The sequence below is a fragment of the Pseudorca crassidens genome, chromosome 19 (assembly GCF_039906515.1).
Source record: "Pseudorca crassidens isolate mPseCra1 chromosome 19, mPseCra1.hap1, whole genome shotgun sequence".
Taxonomy (NCBI): Eukaryota; Metazoa; Chordata; class Mammalia; order Artiodactyla; family Delphinidae; genus Pseudorca; species Pseudorca crassidens.
This window is the reverse complement of record NC_090314.1, coordinates 34,025,783-34,044,281: the sequence shown is the minus strand read 5'-3', so window position 1 is coordinate 34,044,281 and position 18,499 is coordinate 34,025,783. Positions and strand designations below refer to the sequence as shown.

Below are 18,499 nucleotides of genomic sequence, written 5' to 3'. Positions count from 1 at the left end.
GTTAAGGATTTAGTCAGTGGCTGAAGAACAGTGTCTCTCTGAAAAGCTCAGTGGAAAATGAATCCACAGCTTGTCACTATCGTGATCTAACTATGGGACTACCCTAACCAGACAGGAACCACTAAAATTCAGGTGGAACTTTGCTGCACTCCCCAGCCAGTTTACCTTATCCTGACCACAACAAGACCAAAAGAGATAGAAGAATGCCAAGTACATATCACAGAAAGACTGAGTCAGGGATCAACATGATCTGAGCTACTCTGAAAAAGCCTCTCACTCCAAAAAATCCACACACATCCCCCATTTCCATCCCAGGCCTGATTAGGATGAAACCACGTCTGCCCGTATCTGAAATTTCCTCAGTAAAGAGGTATAACTTCGCCTTTAGGCCAAATGTAAATATTGCCCTGGACTGGCCGCAAGGGGGAGGGGCACGTACTTGGCGCAAGGAGGTCGTAGAGCGTTCCCGCCATTGGCTGCGGTTAGGCCGTTTACGCAACGGCCTGACGTAGGGGAGGAGGCGTTAGTCGGGGGAAGGTTCTAGAAAAGCGGCGGCAGCGGCTCTAGCGGCAGCAGCAGCAGCGCCGGGTCCAGAGTGGAGGTGCTCCTAGCGGTGTCGTTTCTCGACCAGCGGCAGTTCTCACTACAGCGCCAGGACGAGTCCGGGTCGTGTGCGTCCGCGGAGATCTCATCTCGCTCGGCTGCGGGAAATCGGGCTGAAGCGACTGAGTCCGCGATGGAGAGAGAAGAGGAACAATTCCGTAAACTCTTTATTGGTAGCTTGAGCTTTGAAACTACAGAAGAAAGTTTGAGGAACTACTACAAGCAGTGGGGAAAACTTACAGATTGTGTGGTAATGAGGGATCCTGCAAGCAAAAGATCAAGAGGATTTGGTTTTGTAACTTTTTCATCCATGGCTGAGGTTGATGCCGCCATGGCTGCAAGACCTCATTCAATTGATGGGAAAGTGGTTGAGCCAAAACGTGCTGTTGCAAGAGAGGAATCTGGAAAGCCAGGGGCTCATGTCACTGTGAAGAAGCTGTTTGTATGTGGAATTAAAGAAGATACTGAGGAACATCATCTTAGAGATTACTTTGAGGAATATGGAAAAATTTATGCCGTTGAGATAATTACCGATAGGCAGTCTGGAAAGAAAAGAGGCTTTGGGTTTGTTACTTTTGATGACCATGATCCTGTGGATAAGCTTGTGTTGCAGAAATACCATCCTATCAATGGTCATAATGCAAAAGTAAAGAAGGCTTTATCTAGACAAGAAATGCAGGAAGTCCAAAGTTCTAGAAGTGGAAGAGGAGGCCACTTTGGTTCTGGAGAGTCTCGTGGTGGTGGTGGAAATTTTGGACCAGGACCAGGAAGTAACTTCAGAGGAGCATCTGATGGATATGGAAGTGGTCGTGGATTTGGAGTTGGCTATAATGGGTATGGAGGAGGACCTGGAGGTGGCAATTTTGGAGGTAGCCCTGGTTATGGAGGAGGAAGAGGAAGATATGGTGGTGGAGGACCTGGATATGGCAACCAGGGTGGGGGCTGCAGAGGTGGTTATGACAAGTATGGAGGAGGAAATTATGGAAGTGGAAATTATAATGATTTTGGAAATTATAACCAGCAACCTTCTAACTATGGTCCAATGAAGAGTGGACACTTTGGTGGTAGCAGAAACATGGGAGGACCGTATGGTGAAGGAAACTATGGTCCAGGTGGAGGAAACTATGGTCCAGGTGGAGGAAGTGGGGGGTATGGAGGGAGAAGACGATATTGATCTTCCTATTTACCATGGGCTTCACTGTATAAATGGGAGAGGATGAGAGCCCAGAGGTAACAGAACAGCTTCAGGTTATCGAAATAACAATGTTAAGGAAACTCTCATCTCAGTCATGCCTAAATATGCAGTGATACGGCAGAAGACACCAGAGCAGATGCAGAGAGCCATTTTGTGAATTTAATTTATTTAATAACATTATTTAATTTAATAATGTTTAATTATTTAACATTATTTAATAACATTACCTTACTGTGGAGGAAGGATTGTAAAAAAAAAAAAAATGCCTTTGAGACAGTTTCTTAGCTTTTTTAATTGTTGTTTCTTTCTAGTGGTCTTTGTAAGAGTGTAGAAGCAGTCCTTCGTTGATAATGTTAAATTTGTAAGTTTCAAGTGACATGTGAAACCTTTTTTAAGATTTTTCTCAAAGTTTTGAAAAGCTGGTGTAATAAGACGTAACGTTTTTCCTTTAAAAAAATTTAAGTGCGTGTGTAGAGTTAAGAAGCTGTTGTACATTTATGATTTAATAAAATAATTCTAAAGGAAAAAATATTGCCCTGAAGGGAGACATTGAGTTACATTTGAAGAATATTTCCATTATGTGCAAGGCACTGCTGAACACTAGTTAATGCTTTAATCCTACCAGTTACCCTGGAGTAGGAATAAACTGAATATGAGAAGAAAGTGGAACCACAGAGGTGGGGAGAAACATGGCAAAAGGGGAGGAAGTTGAAGACACACGTTGCCTTTATTCATCCTGGGCTCAGGGGAGAGGCTCTGGATTAGAGATATAAACAGGGAGTCTGCAGCATTATGGATGGTGCTGAAAGCCATGGGCTAGATAAGACACCCAGGAGGAAGGACTGAGCAGAGAAGAGAACAGGGCAGGAAAGAGAGGAGGGGTGAGGATAGACAAGAACTGAGCCCAGGGACACTCCAATCTTAGAGCTTGTGAAAGGGGGAAAAAGTGAATCCAGGAAAGAACATGGAAAAGGAACAGCTGGTGACATAGGAGGAAGATCGGAAAACTCAGGTGTTTGGAAGCAACTGAGAAATTGTTTCAAGAAGTGAGTGACCAGACGACTTAAACTGTTGCGGATGGGTCAAATAAGAATGGAGAATTGACCATTGAATCTGTCATCATGGAAGTCCCTTGATAAATGTGGTTTTACTGTCATGATAGGGACACAAGCCTGATTGGAGGGTGTGTGACAAAGAATAGGAGGTGAGGAAATAGAAACAGTCCAGATAATGTTTTTAAATTTTGCTCTGAATGATTAGCAGGCAAATGGTGAGGTAACTGGAGGGGAAAGTAGGGTCTAGGATTCTTTTTTTAAAGATGAGAGTTATATCCCATTTAGTATGCTAATGGATATGGTGCACTAGAGAGAGAAAATTTGACAATGCATATGAGAGAGCAGATAATTGCTGGAGTGATACCTTTGAATAAGCAGGAAGGGAAGGGATCCAGTACACAACGGGGGTGGGGGGTGGGGGACCTGGCCTCAGATAGATGCATGGATGGTCCATTCATCATAAGAGGATGGAGGCAGAGTAAAAGGACCTGGATACTGGAGGTTGGTATTTTTGGTGGTGGGATGGTAAGGTTTTGTTTTGTTTTTTTCTGATTTCTTCTATTTTCTCAGTGGGGAAAAAAAATGCTATCATTGGCTGAAAGTGAAAGGAAGGAAAGTTGTGTGAAGGCCTGGGAAGGGAGGAGTGTGATACAGTTATCACAAAAAGTAGGAGAGTGACTTGCCTGGGGAGAGATTGTAGGATTGCTGGGCAACAATATGGTCCTCCTGAGGTTAAAGGCCATGATTTTAAAGGGAGACCTTTCAGCACAGTCATGTGTTTTCCTCCAGCCACTTTCGGCAGCTGGAGTACAAGCGTGGGATAGATGAAAGTTAGATTTGACTAGTGTTGGGGCTTTGCTAGGCCCACAGGTTGGGAGGGAAGAAGGTCAAGGTGGTTGTATTAGTTATCAATCGCTGTTAAAAAAATGTTCCCAACACTTAGTGGCTTAAAACATAGACATTTATTATCTCACAGTTTTTGAGAGATAGAACTTAGAATTTGGAAGCAGCATGGCTGGGCAGTTCTGGGGTCTGTCATGAGGATGCAGTCAAAATGTTACCAGGGCGACGGTCATCTGAAAGCTTGACTGGGGCTGGAGACTCTGCTTCCACCATGGCTCACGTACGTGACTGGCAAACCAGAGGTGGTTGTTGGCAAACGGATTCAGTTCCTCTTCATGTGAGCCTCTGCACAGGGTGTTCGTGCGTCCTCACAACGTGACATACGACTTCTCACAGAGATAGCAATCCAAGAGGGAGAACTAAGATGAAGCTATCTTTTTCTGACCTAGACTCAGGTCACAATGGATTGCTTGGCCACATTCTATTTGTTAGAAGCAAGTCACCAAGTTCAGCCCATGTTCAAGGGGAGGGGAATTAGACTCCACCTTATGAAGGGAGAAGTGTTGTTATGAACTGAATATTTGTGTCCCCCAAAAATTTATATGTTGAAGCTTTAAACTTCCAGTATAGCTATATTAGGAGATGGGGCCTTGAAGGAAGTTATTAAGGTTATACGAGATCATGAAGATGGGACTGTGATCTGATAGGATTATGTCTTTATAAGAAGAGACACAGCTGCTCAATACTCTATAATAACCTAAATGGGAAAAGAATTTGAAAAAGAGTAGATACACATATACGTATAACTGAATCACTCTGCTGTACACCTGAAACTAACACAACATTGTTAATCAACTATACTCCAGTATAAAATAAAAATTTTTTTAAAAAGAAATATATTTAGAACTAAATTAACAATGAAAAAAAAAAGATTTAACATTTTCTTAGTGATTAGAAAAAAGAAGAGACTCAGCTCGCTGCTTCTTCAAGCCGAGAAGAGAGCCCTTACCAGAAACTGAATTGACCAGAACTTTGATCTTAGACTTCTAGCCTCTAAAATAGTGAATAAATTAATTTCTGTTGTTTAAGCCACTCACTCTATGATATTTTGTTATGGCAGCCCAAGAAGACTAACACAAGTGTCAAAGAACTTGCAGACATATTTTAATGTCATTACAAAGGACAAAGATATATGCAAGTGAGTTTCTTGTGATGGACCATGAACTCTAAGCTGAGAAGGGAGAGAACTGATGGTCTAGAGGGATGAATGAATGAACTAGAGAATCACTGAATGGAAGAGAGGTCACCGAAGGGGTGGAAGAATCTCGGAGCGGGAAACAAATTGAACAGATATGAGGTAGTGGCCGGAGAGAGCGGCTTGAAATGAAGATTTTTTGGACTTGGCACAGTTGGTGCTGGTGACAAGATCTAGGATAAGATGACAGAAGTAGGTGACTGAGGTGGGAGGAGATTAATTAATGGAAAGGTAGATCATCTAATAGGCATTGAAGGGTGCAGGAATGATGCCAAGTGTACGGATGCTAGAGTGACTCACAGAACTCAGGATAACACTGTACTTACACTTATTGAGCAAAGAACACAAATGAACAGCTGGATGAAGAGGTACACAGGGTAGGTCAGGAAGGATCCTGATGCAAGAACCTCTGTCCTGTGGAGTTGGGATGCCTCACCCTTCCTGCGTGTGCATGTGTTATTCACCAACCCAGAAGCTCTTCGAATCTTGCTGTTCAAGAGTTTTTATCTTGAACAGTCTTGGGACCTCCTCTTTCTCCAGAAATTGGGGGATGGGACTGAAAGTTCCCATCCTCTAAATTTACCTGTTAGGTCTTTCTTGCGGCCAACCTCCTCCATCCTGAAGCTATCTAGGGGCTTCACCCTGAGTCATCTCATTAGCATAAACTCTGGTGTGGTCCAAAAGAGCTCATTATGGATAACAAAAGACACTACTGTCACTCCGGAAATTCCATGAGTTTTAGGAGCTCTGTGCCAGAACCAAGGACAAAGACCAAATATATTTTATTATACCACAGCCTGCCTCATAATAAGTGCTATGTAAGGTATTAATAATTCCTTGTTATAGATGAAGCCACTGAGGTACAGAGAGGTTAAGTAACTTGCTTATGGTCACACAGCTAGTAAGGGCCAGGGTGAGGGACTCAGACTCAGAGTCATGTTAAATGAGAGAAAGAGCCGATCTCAGAAGGTCTTAAGTGAACCCTCCCTGAGGCTCCATTGGTCAGTTTTGCCTGGGTCCCCCACATCTAACGATATCTGCTACCATTCTTTTCTTCTCCTTCTTGAGACAATATGAGTTGGTTTCTGTTATTTAGAACTGAAAACGTTCTGGGATAGACTATGTGACCAATGAAAGCCAAGAGTGGCTGGAAACAATATTTAAAGGGCCAATGGCAAAATTCCTCTTTGGAAGGAATTGTTTGAGTCTAAAATATAGGCTTTTAGGCATAATCTGAAAGTAGAGGGCAGAACGAAAGGAGAGTTGAATTGCTTTGCTTAAAAATAAAAAGGAGGGACTTCCCTGGCGTCGCAGCGGTTAAGACTACACGCTCCCCATGCAGGGGGCCCGGGTTCGATCCCTGGTCCGGAAGCTAGATCCCACATGCATGCTGCAACTAAGGAACTGGTGAGTCGCAACTGAGGAGCCCGCCTGCCACAACTAAGACCCGAAGCAACCAAATAAATAAATATTAAAATATAAATAAATAAAAATCAAAAAGAATTTGTTTTTTTCATTTGGCCTCCCAAGGAGAAATTTTAGGTTGTCTTCAACCTGACTTTGTTATGAAGCTGTCATGAACAAATAAGTACTCAAACCTTGATCATATCTCTAATTATTTCCTTAAGACCAGATTCTAAGAAATGCAATTACTTGGTCTAAGGGCATGGATATCTTAAAAACATTTTTTAACAAATTGCCCTCCAGAACGAATGAAACAGTTTATATTTCCACCAACAGTGAATGAGACTTGGCTTCTCAGTGTGTGTGTGTGTGTGAGAGTGTGTGTGTGTGTGTGAGTGTGTGCGTGTGTGTGTTTGTGTGTGTGTGTGTGTGTGTGTGTGTGTGAGTGTGGGGGGTTTTTCTTGGCCGCGCTGCGCAGCTTTCAGGATCTTAGTTCCCCAACCAGGAATTGAACCCGAGCCCTCCACAGTGAAAGAGCAGAGTCCTAACCACTGGACCGCCAGGGAATTCCCTATATATTTTTAAATCTTTGACAAATAGGTTGTCAAACTAAAATTGCTTTAGTTTGTATTTTGATATTACCAGTAATTTCAAACTGTTTAAATGTGTTTATTGGCCATATCTATTTCTTCTTTTAAGAATTGCCTTCCTGCAGGCCCCTGGAAAGATGCTTCCCATCTTTCTGCTGAACAAAATCTGACCAAGTCCTCTTTCCTTCCTACTTTGTCCACATGGGTTTACTCATCACCACTCCTTATAGGGTGATCCACCTGTCTGGTTTTAAAACTGAAAGTCCCATGTCATGGATATCCCTCATTCCTGGGCAAACTGAGACAGTTTGTCACTCTACCTCTGGGCCTTAGACCTTCACCTGGAAAATGAAGACCAGATGCCCTTTCTTGTCCCTCCCAGCTTCTCACTCATTCACGCTGCAGCTATGGACCATGTTCTACTCCTCTGAGCAGGCATTCTGCCAGGGAGGCCTTAGGGATTCCTCAGTGATCCAGACCAAGTATCCCTCATGTTTATGATGGTTCCTGGAGGGATACCATCTTGACGGATTTTCAACTAAGACCTTAATGTGATTGGTTGATAGCAGATAAGGAAGCCCTAATATGGAAGCAGAAAGAATGGTCCCCAGAGTACACTTGAAGGAAGTTAGATGTCAGGAAGGGTGAAGAGGGCTGAAGAGGCAAAAGATAAACCTGAAGGACTCTGAAGTTTGGCCCAGGAACAGTAACCAGTGTACCTTTTCTCAGAAGCAGTTTCTCTACAATCTGAGGCTATTTCCTGATACCCTTCCCAAAGCCCTTAAAATAGGCATTTGAGGGAATTCCCTGGTGGTTAGGACTCCTCACTGCCAAGGACTGGGGTTCAATCGCTGGTCGGGGAGCTAGGATCCTGCAAGCTATGCAAGCAGCCAAAAAAAAAAAAGGCATTTGAGAAACTCTCCTGGGTTCCAAGGTTTATAGTGACTTTATGCGTCTCTCTTGTTGGCCCAGGTTTACATGTCCCAAGATTTGGAAAGAGTTCCTCTCCCTGTGACATCCTGTAAAAATGAGCACCATTCGAGATCATTTATACAGAGCAAGCGCTTTTGTACCCCACATTATTAAAGGTCAGAAATAAATTCTCACCATGCCCAAGAAAGGGCCTCAGAGGGAAGCAGCCGAGGACACAAAGCTGTCCAAAACCTCTCTGCTCTCTGCCAGGCTCAAATGGGTCTGGTTTTTTTGCTTCTGAGCAATAGACTGCTGGGAGAATGGTGAGCTCACTGAAGGCAGGGACAAAGTTCTGCTTCAGATACCCCCCCTGCAGCACTGAACACAGCCTGCACGCCTCAGAAGCTAAGGAAACACTCACCGAATTAGACCGACCTAGCTCACCTAGCTCAAAGAGGAGGGAGCAGAAAGCGGGGAGGGAGCTGGAGCCCAGAGCTCCTGCCACTGCCTTCAAGAGGCAGGGGAGTCCTGACGAAAAGCCTGCCAGGCCTCTAATGAGAGCTAAACCACCAGCAGGCTGCGATTGCTCATTGTTTGGTTATAATTAGCTGCATATTCTGCGATGGCAAAGCTGCAGCCTACATCAAGCAGGAACAGGGCTGGGGGAGGGCTGCCACCCTCGCAGCCACCAGCTTTGGCCCTGGGCTCCAAAACCTGGACCCCTTTGCTTCCTGGCCCTGCCTGCCCTGCACCCAGGGGCAAGGCCCATGGCTGGCCTACATAGATCATTGATACTGGGCCAACACCAAATCCTGTTCTTAGGCCAAAGGGGAACTCCTTACTGTGCCTGCATGAGAGCATGAGCTGAAAAACCAGGCACGCCTGAGTGTGAGACCAAGTTGTCTGCAACTACAAGCTGTGTGACCTCAGGCAGCTTATTTAACCTCTTGAGCCTGTAGACTTAAAAAAAAATGCATAACATGAGAGTTGCAAGGTTTTTTAAAAAAATAAATTTATTTATTTTATTTACTTATGTTTGGCTGTGTTGGGTCTTCATTGCTGCGGGCAGGCTTTCTCTAGTTGTGGCGAGCGGGGGCTACTTTTCGTTGCAGTCTGTGGCCTTCTCATTGCGGTGGCTTCTCTTGTTGCGGAGCGCAGGCTCTAAGGTGCATGGGCTTCAGTAGTTGCGGCACGCGGGCTCAGTAGCTGTGGCTCGCAGACTCTAGAGCGCCGGCTCAGTAGTTGTGGCGCGCGGCCTTAGTTGCTCCACGGCATGTGGGATCTTTCCGGACCAGGGCTCAAACCCGTGTCCCCTGCATTGGCAGGCGGATTCTTAACCACTGCGCCACCAGGGAAGCCCATGAGGTAAGTTTTATTTGGGGCAAAATGAGGACTACAACCCGGGAGACAGCATCCCAGATAGCTCTGAGAAATCGCTCCACAGAGGCAGGGGAGAAGCTCAGTATATATGTGATTTTGGTAAAGTGGGAGTACATGCAGTCGAGCATATATTTTTTTACAGAAGGTTTCTGCTAGTCTCTTGTGGGTTAGTGCTACTCAGGAGGAGCAGACGTCACCATGAAGGATTTTAGACGTCACCATGAAGGATTTTAGCTTTCCTAGATATGAGGAGATATAAGAATTGGGCTCATAAAATTAGCTCCTGAAAATATCTGTCTGAAGACCTGTTCTGCCAGTTTTTCCCAGAGCACAGAGCGCCTCATTTCTGCTCTCCACCCGAACTCCTTTCAGGGGGTGTTGAAAGTCAGCAGCTGCAGCAGCACATGATTTAATCCTTGTAGAGGTAGATGGCAAGTGTCAGTGGAAAATGCCAATTTGTAGTTGACAAGCCGCAGCTTCCCCATCTATAAAATGGGACAGTAATAATAGTACTCTTCTTCCTTATGAGGTGTGGTGAGACTCGAAAGGGATAACCCATTTAAGGTACTCAGCGGAGTGCCTGGTGTGCTGTTGGACCTCAGTGCGTTGTGGCTGCCGTGGTGGAGGGGATAGGAAGTGGGCTTCTACTCAGGCTCCTTCCTACTTTCTGCACTTTGTCCTCACGCCCTTGGTCAGGCTCCATCCCCCCTCCCCCACCCCCACCCCCTGCAGCCTACTCTTTCTCCTTCCCTAAGGAACCAGTTCTGGGGGAGGGTCTGCCTTAGCAGTTTCAGTCTCAGTGTGAGCTCTGTGACCTCTCCTAGGAGGGTAGTCTTGAACTTTTTATTCCTGTGACCCACAGGAAAAAAAAAATACATTTTACATAGTGACCCAAGACACACATACATATAGGTAGATAAAACAGAAGACACAAAAGTTTCATGAAACAATACTTATCCAAATCAAGTGTAATGTATTCTGATATGTTCTCTTGATAAATTGATTTCATGACCCAACAGTGGGTTGAGACCTTTAGTGTGAAAAACAGTGCCCCAGGTGGAAGAAGCCAGTTAACTCTCACTTCTCATTATAGAGCAAAAGATTCTGTTCCCTCTTAAACGGATTTTTTTCGGGGAATTAGTGGAAAAGAAAATCCTGAAAAGCTGAAGCCACATAGCCACATCTGAGACTTAAAGGTAAAAGCAAGTTTGAATCACTTTCATTATGAAGATGGGTTTTTGCGTACGTTTTGGGGCCTTCAGAATCAAGCTTCAAAGTACAGGAGATCACCTATCCTTTGCTCCTACACCAAACCACAAGCTAAATTTTCCTTAGCTGGGATTCCAGCAAATCTTCCAAATGCCACTATGCCTAGGTTCCAGGGAAGAGCAAGGTTTATATAGATTCAGCTGGACAGGAAATACTCTGAGCTAAGATTGTACTCACAGTTTTTTTCCAAAACAAATTCAGGGCATGTGGCCTCACAGGTACTTATGAGGACAATAGGATAAAATGTTTAAAACTGGAACTGTCCTGGAAACCCCCAACATAGGATCACAAGGTAACCATAAGAAGTGAAGAATTTGATGCCAAGAGAGTCAGAAGAAGGGAGAAGTCCTTCTTCCCATGCACCTAGGTCTTGTCTTCTGGTTGGAGGAAAGGAGCCTTGGGCTTCCAGAACCTTCTGGAATACCAGAAACTTCTCCTAATACCCTTGAGGGTGCTCAATAATTAAATACATGAGTGGATTTATAGGAAGACTGGCTCCTGATTGGGAAGAAGAGAAGTAGAGAGAGTAAAGGGAAGTGGAAGGCTTCCGGAGTGTGTCGTGATTTTGCTTACAGCTGCTTGGGCTCACGGCTTCTCACTCGCCCTGCTCTGCTCCAATCTCCGCCTCCTGCGTGCCGCGTCCCCACAGCTCTCTCAACCATCTCTGCCCTTAACAACTTGACTTTGGCCTAAAGTGGCTGTTGTTACTGAAGAATGAAGAAGGACCAGGCTGGGCTGAACTTTCACACTTGGCTCTTCTTGGATCAGTCCCGTGGAGGAGAGGGATATAATCGTTTCCTTGTCATTTGGGCCCTCGAACGCTGGGACTCCTCCCTTCTACACTGCAACCTAGGATTCTGAAGCTTGAGTAGGACAACAGTCCCTTGTAAGGATCTAAGGACACTCCTCCTCCCGAGGACATCTCTACCTCACAATCCTCTACTTCCAGGCCTAGCTGTATACACTGCCTGCATCTACACTTTCCAGTAGGAAACATAGTCAACGGGAATGGTCATCTCCAGGTCTGGGCCTCGGTGAGTCCCTCGGAAAGGAGGTTGATTCCAATATATACATAAGGATTTGCTTAGGGACCCAAGGGAGGAAACCAGGTGAGATAAAAAAAAAAAAAAACCTCCTCTGAGACCTTCCTCCCACAGATCCCAAGGAGAGAAGGTGAAGCAGACAAGGAGTCATCTCTCAAGACCTCTTTCAGTCCCTACTGCTATTAAACCAATTGGCTCAGCCCAGCCCATGAGATCAATGTTCACAGACCCCAACCTCAAGGCCAGAAAGTAAAACTCAAGTCCTTTTAATCATTTACCCAGTTACTTTGTTCCAAGCTCCGACCTCACTCTTCCTTGGCCCAGCACCTTTGGAAAACAGCGTGTTTGATGAAAAGCCCTGACTGCTGTTACTTTCGGCCATCTACCTCCTTTGCCTACTTGTTTCCTATGCCTATGTTTCTGAGAGTCTAATTGGGATTAAATTACAGGGTAATACTAATAGAGGGGGGCGAAAACCCAGCTAACGGCTCCCTGTTCCACTAGGCAACAATTGTAGTAATCACAAAAAGAAAGGCATTAGCTGGAGGTGGTTGGGTTTCCCGGTCTGGCTTCCTCCACACCCCTGTCTGAGCGAGTGAATATGGTTCACAGGGTACACCAAAAGCCCAGAGACGAGTGAAGATGAAATCAACTTTATGGAAAGAATCAGGAAGAAAGCAAGAAAACTCTTTTAGAAATGAGAATTGGCATCACAGCAAAAGTAGAAGCAAAGAGAACTGGGTTCAATCCCTTGGAAAATGAACCGAAGTAATCACATAAATCGCTAAAGAGCTTTGGCTTGGGTTTTCTGGGATGTGATGAAGTTGAAGAAGCACTGGTCCTTCACTCACTTTCTGCGAGTTAAGGCTGATGGAGAGCACGTGTGAAATAAATAAGCCGCTCTGCAAAGTAAATCCACACCACAAACGTTCCAAAGAGACACAGGCCGACAGCACCATCATTCCATCCAATAAACTGTACTCACATTGAGACAGAAGAAGAACAACATGACACGGACCCTGATGTCAAGGTCCACACAGCTCAAGATGGGGGACTAAATAGTGTGTCTACTGACAAGTCCCTCTTCCTGACCCTCATGACCCATTTCTCAAATTAGAAAGCACTTCATAGGCTCTCAGCTGCGAGGAACATAGGGATTCCTGCTCTCATTCTACAGATGTGGAAACCAAGGCTCAGAGAAGTAAATTGCTCAAGGTCATGTATTGCCCAAGTTTCCCAATTTCTTTGACTCCTGCCTCTTCCTGCAGGGAGTCCCCAGCGATGCCCCAGTCTGCTGTTGAAGAAGTCTGCCCTTGTCACTGCTCCACAACCTCACACCACACCCTGCAGATGCTGGAAAGCAGGGAGGGACAGCAACTCCCCTCCGGAGTTAGAATACCACACAAGGATGCCCCCACGGCCTTACAGAGTTTACTTGAAATGCTGCCTCTCCTTCTTTTAATTAGAGCCTCCTCTCTCACTACAATCCAGATTTGGATCTATAAAGGCAGGGTGTCGAAAATACATCCAAATGGTAGACAGTATGTTATGCTAAAAAATAGAGGTAAATGTCATATCAACACTCAGCATTCAGATAATAGAAGCATTTTTGTTCAAGATGTATCCTAAATCAAATGAAAGCAGATATTAAAATAGAAGCTTCCGCTGAATCACAATAGATACCAAATTCCAAAGTGAAGTGCTACACCAGGATTTACAAAGTAAGTGGCAAAAGAGTTGAGAGTAAGATTTTAGATGAGAATTTCTTTGGAGAAAGCTGTATTATGAGTTCCACTCCACCCCCTATCTCAGAGGTGTCCAGACTGAGAAACCAGGGGAGTTCCCCTGTGGTCTGGTGGTTAGGATTCGGCGCTTTCACTGACATGGTCTGGGTTCAATCCCTGCTCGGGGAACTGAGATCCCGCAAGCCGAGTTGTTGGGACAAAGGTGAGAGCTGTGAGTGGGAGAGAGAGAGGGCTGCCTAGGATAGTCAAAGATCCTATCCAAGAGGACAGCCTAGAGGGGCAAAGAGAACTCAGCCAGGACAAGCTGGAGGTATGGCCAGATTCCTAGGGATGCAGGAAGGAGTAAAGGATGAGCCTGAGGAAAGTACATCACCCAGGCTAAAGGACTGCATATGTTATGGGCTGAATGTCTGTGTCCCCACAAAATTCATACGTAGAAATCCTAACCCCAACGTGATGGTGTTAGGAGGTGGGACCTCTGGGCAGTAATTAGTCATGAGGGTGGAGCTCTTCTGAATGGGATTTAGTGTCTGTAGAAGAAGAGGCCAAAGAGCTATCTTGCTCTCTTCCTGCCACGTGAGGATACAATGAGACCGTTCAGCATTCCGCAAGCCAGAAGAGAGCTCTCACTAGAGCCCACCCATGCTGGCCACCAGATCTCAGACTACAACCTCCAGAACTGTGAGAAATAAAATTCTGTTTTTATAAACCACCCAGTCTATGGTATTTTGCTATAGCAGCCTGAACTAAGGAGGGGATATAAAGTATCCACAAAAGTCAGCTTTAAACACCTGCAAGCCCAGAAAACACCAACGCCAGGTTCCCACCCCTGCACCAGTCAAGGGGGACTTCCCTGCTTGTTCCCACTCCAACACTGTAAGCATCAAAAACCACAGTTAAAAGGATGGAAGAGGAGAGACAGACGTGTTGTCGACTGTGAGTGTTCGGTCTGGGCTGAAGGAGAGGGGAAAAGCCCTAATTTTACATCATATTTGGAATTTTAATGATTATATGAATATTTTAGACACTGAGTTGTGTCTATATTCAGGCTTAAGGTGAATACAGCCTCCTAAGAAAGATCAAGGAAGTCACAGGGCCTGCCTGAATTTTTATTCAGGTGCAGTAGACGCAGCAGCCCTACCGAATTCAAAGGCTTAACAAGAGAGAAAACTTAAGTTTCTTTATAATTACTTCCCATGAGTTGTGCTTGTTTAATGTAACAGTTGTTCAAAAAATATACTGATTGGGAACTATATTCAATATTTTGTAATAACCTATAAGGGAAAACGATCTGAAAAAAGATAGATATGTATGTATAACTGAATCACTTTGCTGTACACCTGAAACTAACACAATATTGTAAATCAACACTTCAATTTTAAAAAATACTGATGTGTTAAATTGCTGTCCTAAGAAACCTAGAAACAGTGATGCCATTCATAAATAGAACCCACTCCTCAGACTGACTACTGGGGAGAGAGAAGCCAATGAGCGAGCAGCCTCCACTCTCACTAAGGGACCTGAGGGGAGTGTCCGGCCAGGAGCTGCCTGCCTCTATAGGGTCGAGCTGGGGTAACCGGTACCCAAGGTCTCCCCGAGCACGGTCTGCAGCTGGTGGAACACCACCGGCCTGTTCTGAGGATGCCCTGAGTGTCCGCCGGCTCTCCTGCGACAGGAAGGATGGAGAATTGTGAGCTGACTCTGGTGCAGGAGGAGCCAGGAGCACAGAATCTGCTCCAGTTGTCGGGATGGGAGGAATTCCGCTCTGGGCTGGGTGCGAGGGCCTGTTGAGCTGTTGGTGCCACTTGCTTCTTTGTTCACAATGTATCATCAATAGGCCTCTTTGTACGTAAGTGCCTGGGTTGAAGCAGACCGATTTCATCTGAGGCCCGCAGGTAGGCAAGGGAAGATGGAAATAAACCTGCTGGAAATTACTGAAGTTTAGAGGTCATGCTTCTGGATGGCAGCCCAACCTGTTCCCTAGTCAAGTCCTGACAAGTCTGAGCTCCAGGTGAGCATCAGGCTGAGACCTCTCTCTCTCTTTCTCACACACACGCACACACACACACACTCTCTCTCTCTCTCTCTCTCTCTCTCTCTCTCTCTCATACATGCAGCATTAGGAAGTAAGACATAAAACCTCAGGATTTCTAGCACATGCCTTCCCTATCTTGTCCTCACTGGCCTCTCTGCCTTAAAATATCCCTCCTCAAAAGCATCATGCACACCGCAACCAGATTAACATCCCTCAGTCCCGTTTTTACACGTCCCTTCCTCAGGTGTGCTCCTGGATTCCCCATTGCCTTCAGGCTGTAGCCCAAGTCCTAGGAGGGTTTCAAATCACCCACTTTCTCAACCTTCGGTGGCGCTTTCTTCCAAACAAACCTTCTTCGGTAGCTTTGCTTCTCTCTTTACCCCCAAAGATGCTTTGCGCTTCCCGCCTCTCTGGTTCACGTGTTTCCCCGGGCCTCAGCCAGGCGGGCAGAGCTGCCAGCAGCGGACTGGAACTGAGGCCCGGCCACCGCCTCTGGCTCTGCCACTGCCTCTCTTCAGACAGGTGACCTTCAGGAAGCCACCTCACTGTCTAGGTCTCCTTTTTTCTGTCTTAAATTATTAGACTGAATGATTTTGACTTTTTTGTTTGTTTCTAGTCCAAAGTTAGTGATTCTCCTGCTTTTAAGCAAACCTCTGCCTCTCAGGTGATTTCCAGGCCCAAGTGACATAAATCCCATGACAATCACTTCATCTCTTCTGTTACTCTTTATACACATTTTTCTCTCCTGGGCATCAAAGAGCTTGCTTTCCTTTTATGAGCAGCTCTACCAGAAAAGGAAATTTTGTCTTTTTCTTTTTTCTTAGTATCTTCTGGGTCCCACTACTTGTGTTTTTAAGGCAACAACTTGACATGAAGCCCTTTCAAATGGTTCAAGCATTTTAAATTTTCTGCTAGCCAAGCTGTAACATCACAAAAGGCTCTGAGTTCATTTGGGGCCACAGGAACAGGGTTCTAAAGGAGAGAAGGGCAAAGGGTTAGTTGCAATGATATTTTCAAAACCCAAATCAGACTGAAATTTCATCACTCAGGAAAGGCTGGAGACTCCCACATTCCAAGAACCTGGCCAAGAGATGTTAGGATTACCTGCTTATCTGGTACTAGGTGACTGTTTTGGTCCCACTCTGGGTATCAAGGGTCACAGGGCCTATCCTCCTTCCTCTCCCGTTTGAGAACCCTATTCAGATGGACGTAGGGTCATCAGAACATTAGTCCTCAGAAATGCAACATTTGCATTAAGGACTGGGCATCTCTGGGTACCAATGCTAGACAGCTATTTTATTTGCTGATTGGTGTTGGACTAGAGTCTTACCCTCGCAGTGCCTCAGTTTATTGCTTATAAGAGAGAAAGTAACAATAGGGTTATGAGAATTAAATAAAATAATGCATGTGAAGCTGTTAGCACTGTGCTTGGCCCTTGTGGTTCACATTACAATAAGATTAATCAACATACCAAGGGTTCAAGGTCACCTGGCTCTGTGCCCTTGAGAGTAGGGTTGGGTAATGAGAGGACACTGAGAGAGAACACAGAGGCCCAGGTTCTAATCCTTGCTCTCATTTCCTTGCTTTCAACATGAGTCCCAAAGCACCCCCTCCAGCACCAATGCTATAAAAATCAAAAGTAACATCCAGGGAACAGTATGATCAGTTATCATGAGCAGCCATTAGAAAAGGCTTACGTGGGATCAAGATGGTGGAGTAGAAGGACGTGCTCTCACTCCCTCTTGCGAGACCACCAGAATCACAACTAACTGCTGAACAATCATCAACAGGAAGACACTGGGACTCACCAAAAAAGATATCCCACATCCAAAGACAAAGGAGAAGCTGCAATGAGATGGTAGGAGGGGTGCAATCACAATAAAATCAAATCCCATAACCCCTGGGTGGGTGACTCACAAACTGGAGAAAAATTATACCACAGAAGTCCACCCACTGGAGTGAAGGTTCTGAGCCCCACCTCAGGCTTCCCAACCTGTGGGTCCAGCAATGGGAGGAGGAATTCCTAGGGAATCAGACTTTGAAGTCTAGCGGGATTTGATTGCAGGACTTCGACAGGACTGGGGGACACAGAGACTCCACTCTTGGAGGTCACACACAAAGCAGTGTGTGCAACAGGACCCAGAGGGAAGGAGCAGTGAGCCCATAGGAGGCTGAACCAGACATACCTGCTAGTGTTGGAGGGTCTCCTGCTGAGGCGGGGGGTGGCTGTGGCTCACCACAGGGACAAGGACACTGACAGCAGAAGTTCTGGGAAGTACTCCTTAGTGTGAGCCCTCCCAGAGCCCACCATTAGCCCCAACAAAGAGCCTGTAGGCTCCAGTGCTGGGTCACCTCAGGCCAAACAACCAACAGGGAGGGAACTCAGCCCCACACATCAGCAGACAAGCAGATTAAAGTTTTACTGAGCTCTGCCCACCAGAGCAAAACCCAGCTCTACCCACCACCAGTCCCTCCCATCAGAACGCTTGCACAAGCCTCTTAGATAGCCTCATCCACCAGAGAGCAGACAGCAGAAGCAAGAAGAACTACAGTCCTGAAGCCTGTGGAACGATAACCACATTCACAGAAAGTTAGACAAAATGAAAAGGCAGAGGACTATGTACCAAATGAAGGAGCAAGATAAAACTCCAGAAAAACAACTAAATGAAGTGGAGATAGGCAACCTTCCAGAAAAAGAATTCAGAATAATGATAGTGAAGATGATCCAGGACCTCACAAAAAGAATGGAGGCAGGGGCTTCCCTGGTGGCGCAGTGGTTGAGAGTCTGCCTGCCGATGCAGGGGACACGGGTTCGTGCCCCGGTCCGGGAGGATCCCACATGCCACGGAGCGGCTGGGCCCGTGAGCCATGGCTGTGGAGCCTGCGCATCCGGAGCCTGTGCTCTGCAACGGGAGAGGCCACAGCGGTGAGAGGCCCGCGTACCGCAAAAAAAAAAAAGAATGGAGGCAAATATCGAGAAGATGCAAGAAATGTTTAACAAAGACCTAGAAGAATTAAAGAACAAACACCTAGAAGAATTAAATAACAAACAAACAGAGATGAACAATACAATAACTGAAATGAAAAATACACTAGAAGGAATCAATAGCAGAATAACTGAGGCAGAAGAATGGATAAGTGACCTGGAAGACAGAATGGTGGAATTCACT

The 18,499-nt window shown here is 45.6% G+C and overlaps 1 protein-coding gene across 3 annotated transcripts; it reads left to right on the top strand.

The window, feature by feature from the left end:
- The first annotated feature begins 535 nt into the window (after positions 1-535).
- On the top strand, positions 536-1,990 carry LOC137211733 (heterogeneous nuclear ribonucleoproteins A2/B1-like). Of its 3 annotated transcripts, none has more exons than XM_067714312.1 (2): positions 536-1,457; positions 1,578-1,990. In XM_067714312.1, the coding sequence occupies exons 1-2, from the start codon at positions 737-739 to the stop codon at positions 1,775-1,777; spliced, it is 921 nt and encodes a 306-aa protein (XP_067570413.1). In that variant the 5' UTR covers positions 536-736; the 3' UTR covers positions 1,778-1,990. The 3 variants fall into 3 exon arrangements, with proteins under 3 accessions (XP_067570413.1, XP_067570412.1, XP_067570411.1); XM_067714311.1 differs by having other exon boundaries at positions 537-1,451; positions 1,521-1,988; XM_067714310.1 differs by having other exon boundaries at positions 539-1,987.
- Positions 1,991-18,499: the final 16,509 nt, after the last annotated feature.

Coding starts and splice junctions, on each gene's coding strand:
- LOC137211733 (XM_067714310.1), top strand. CDS start 737: ATGGAGAGAGAAGAGGAACAATTCCGTAAACTCTTTATTGGTAGCTTG.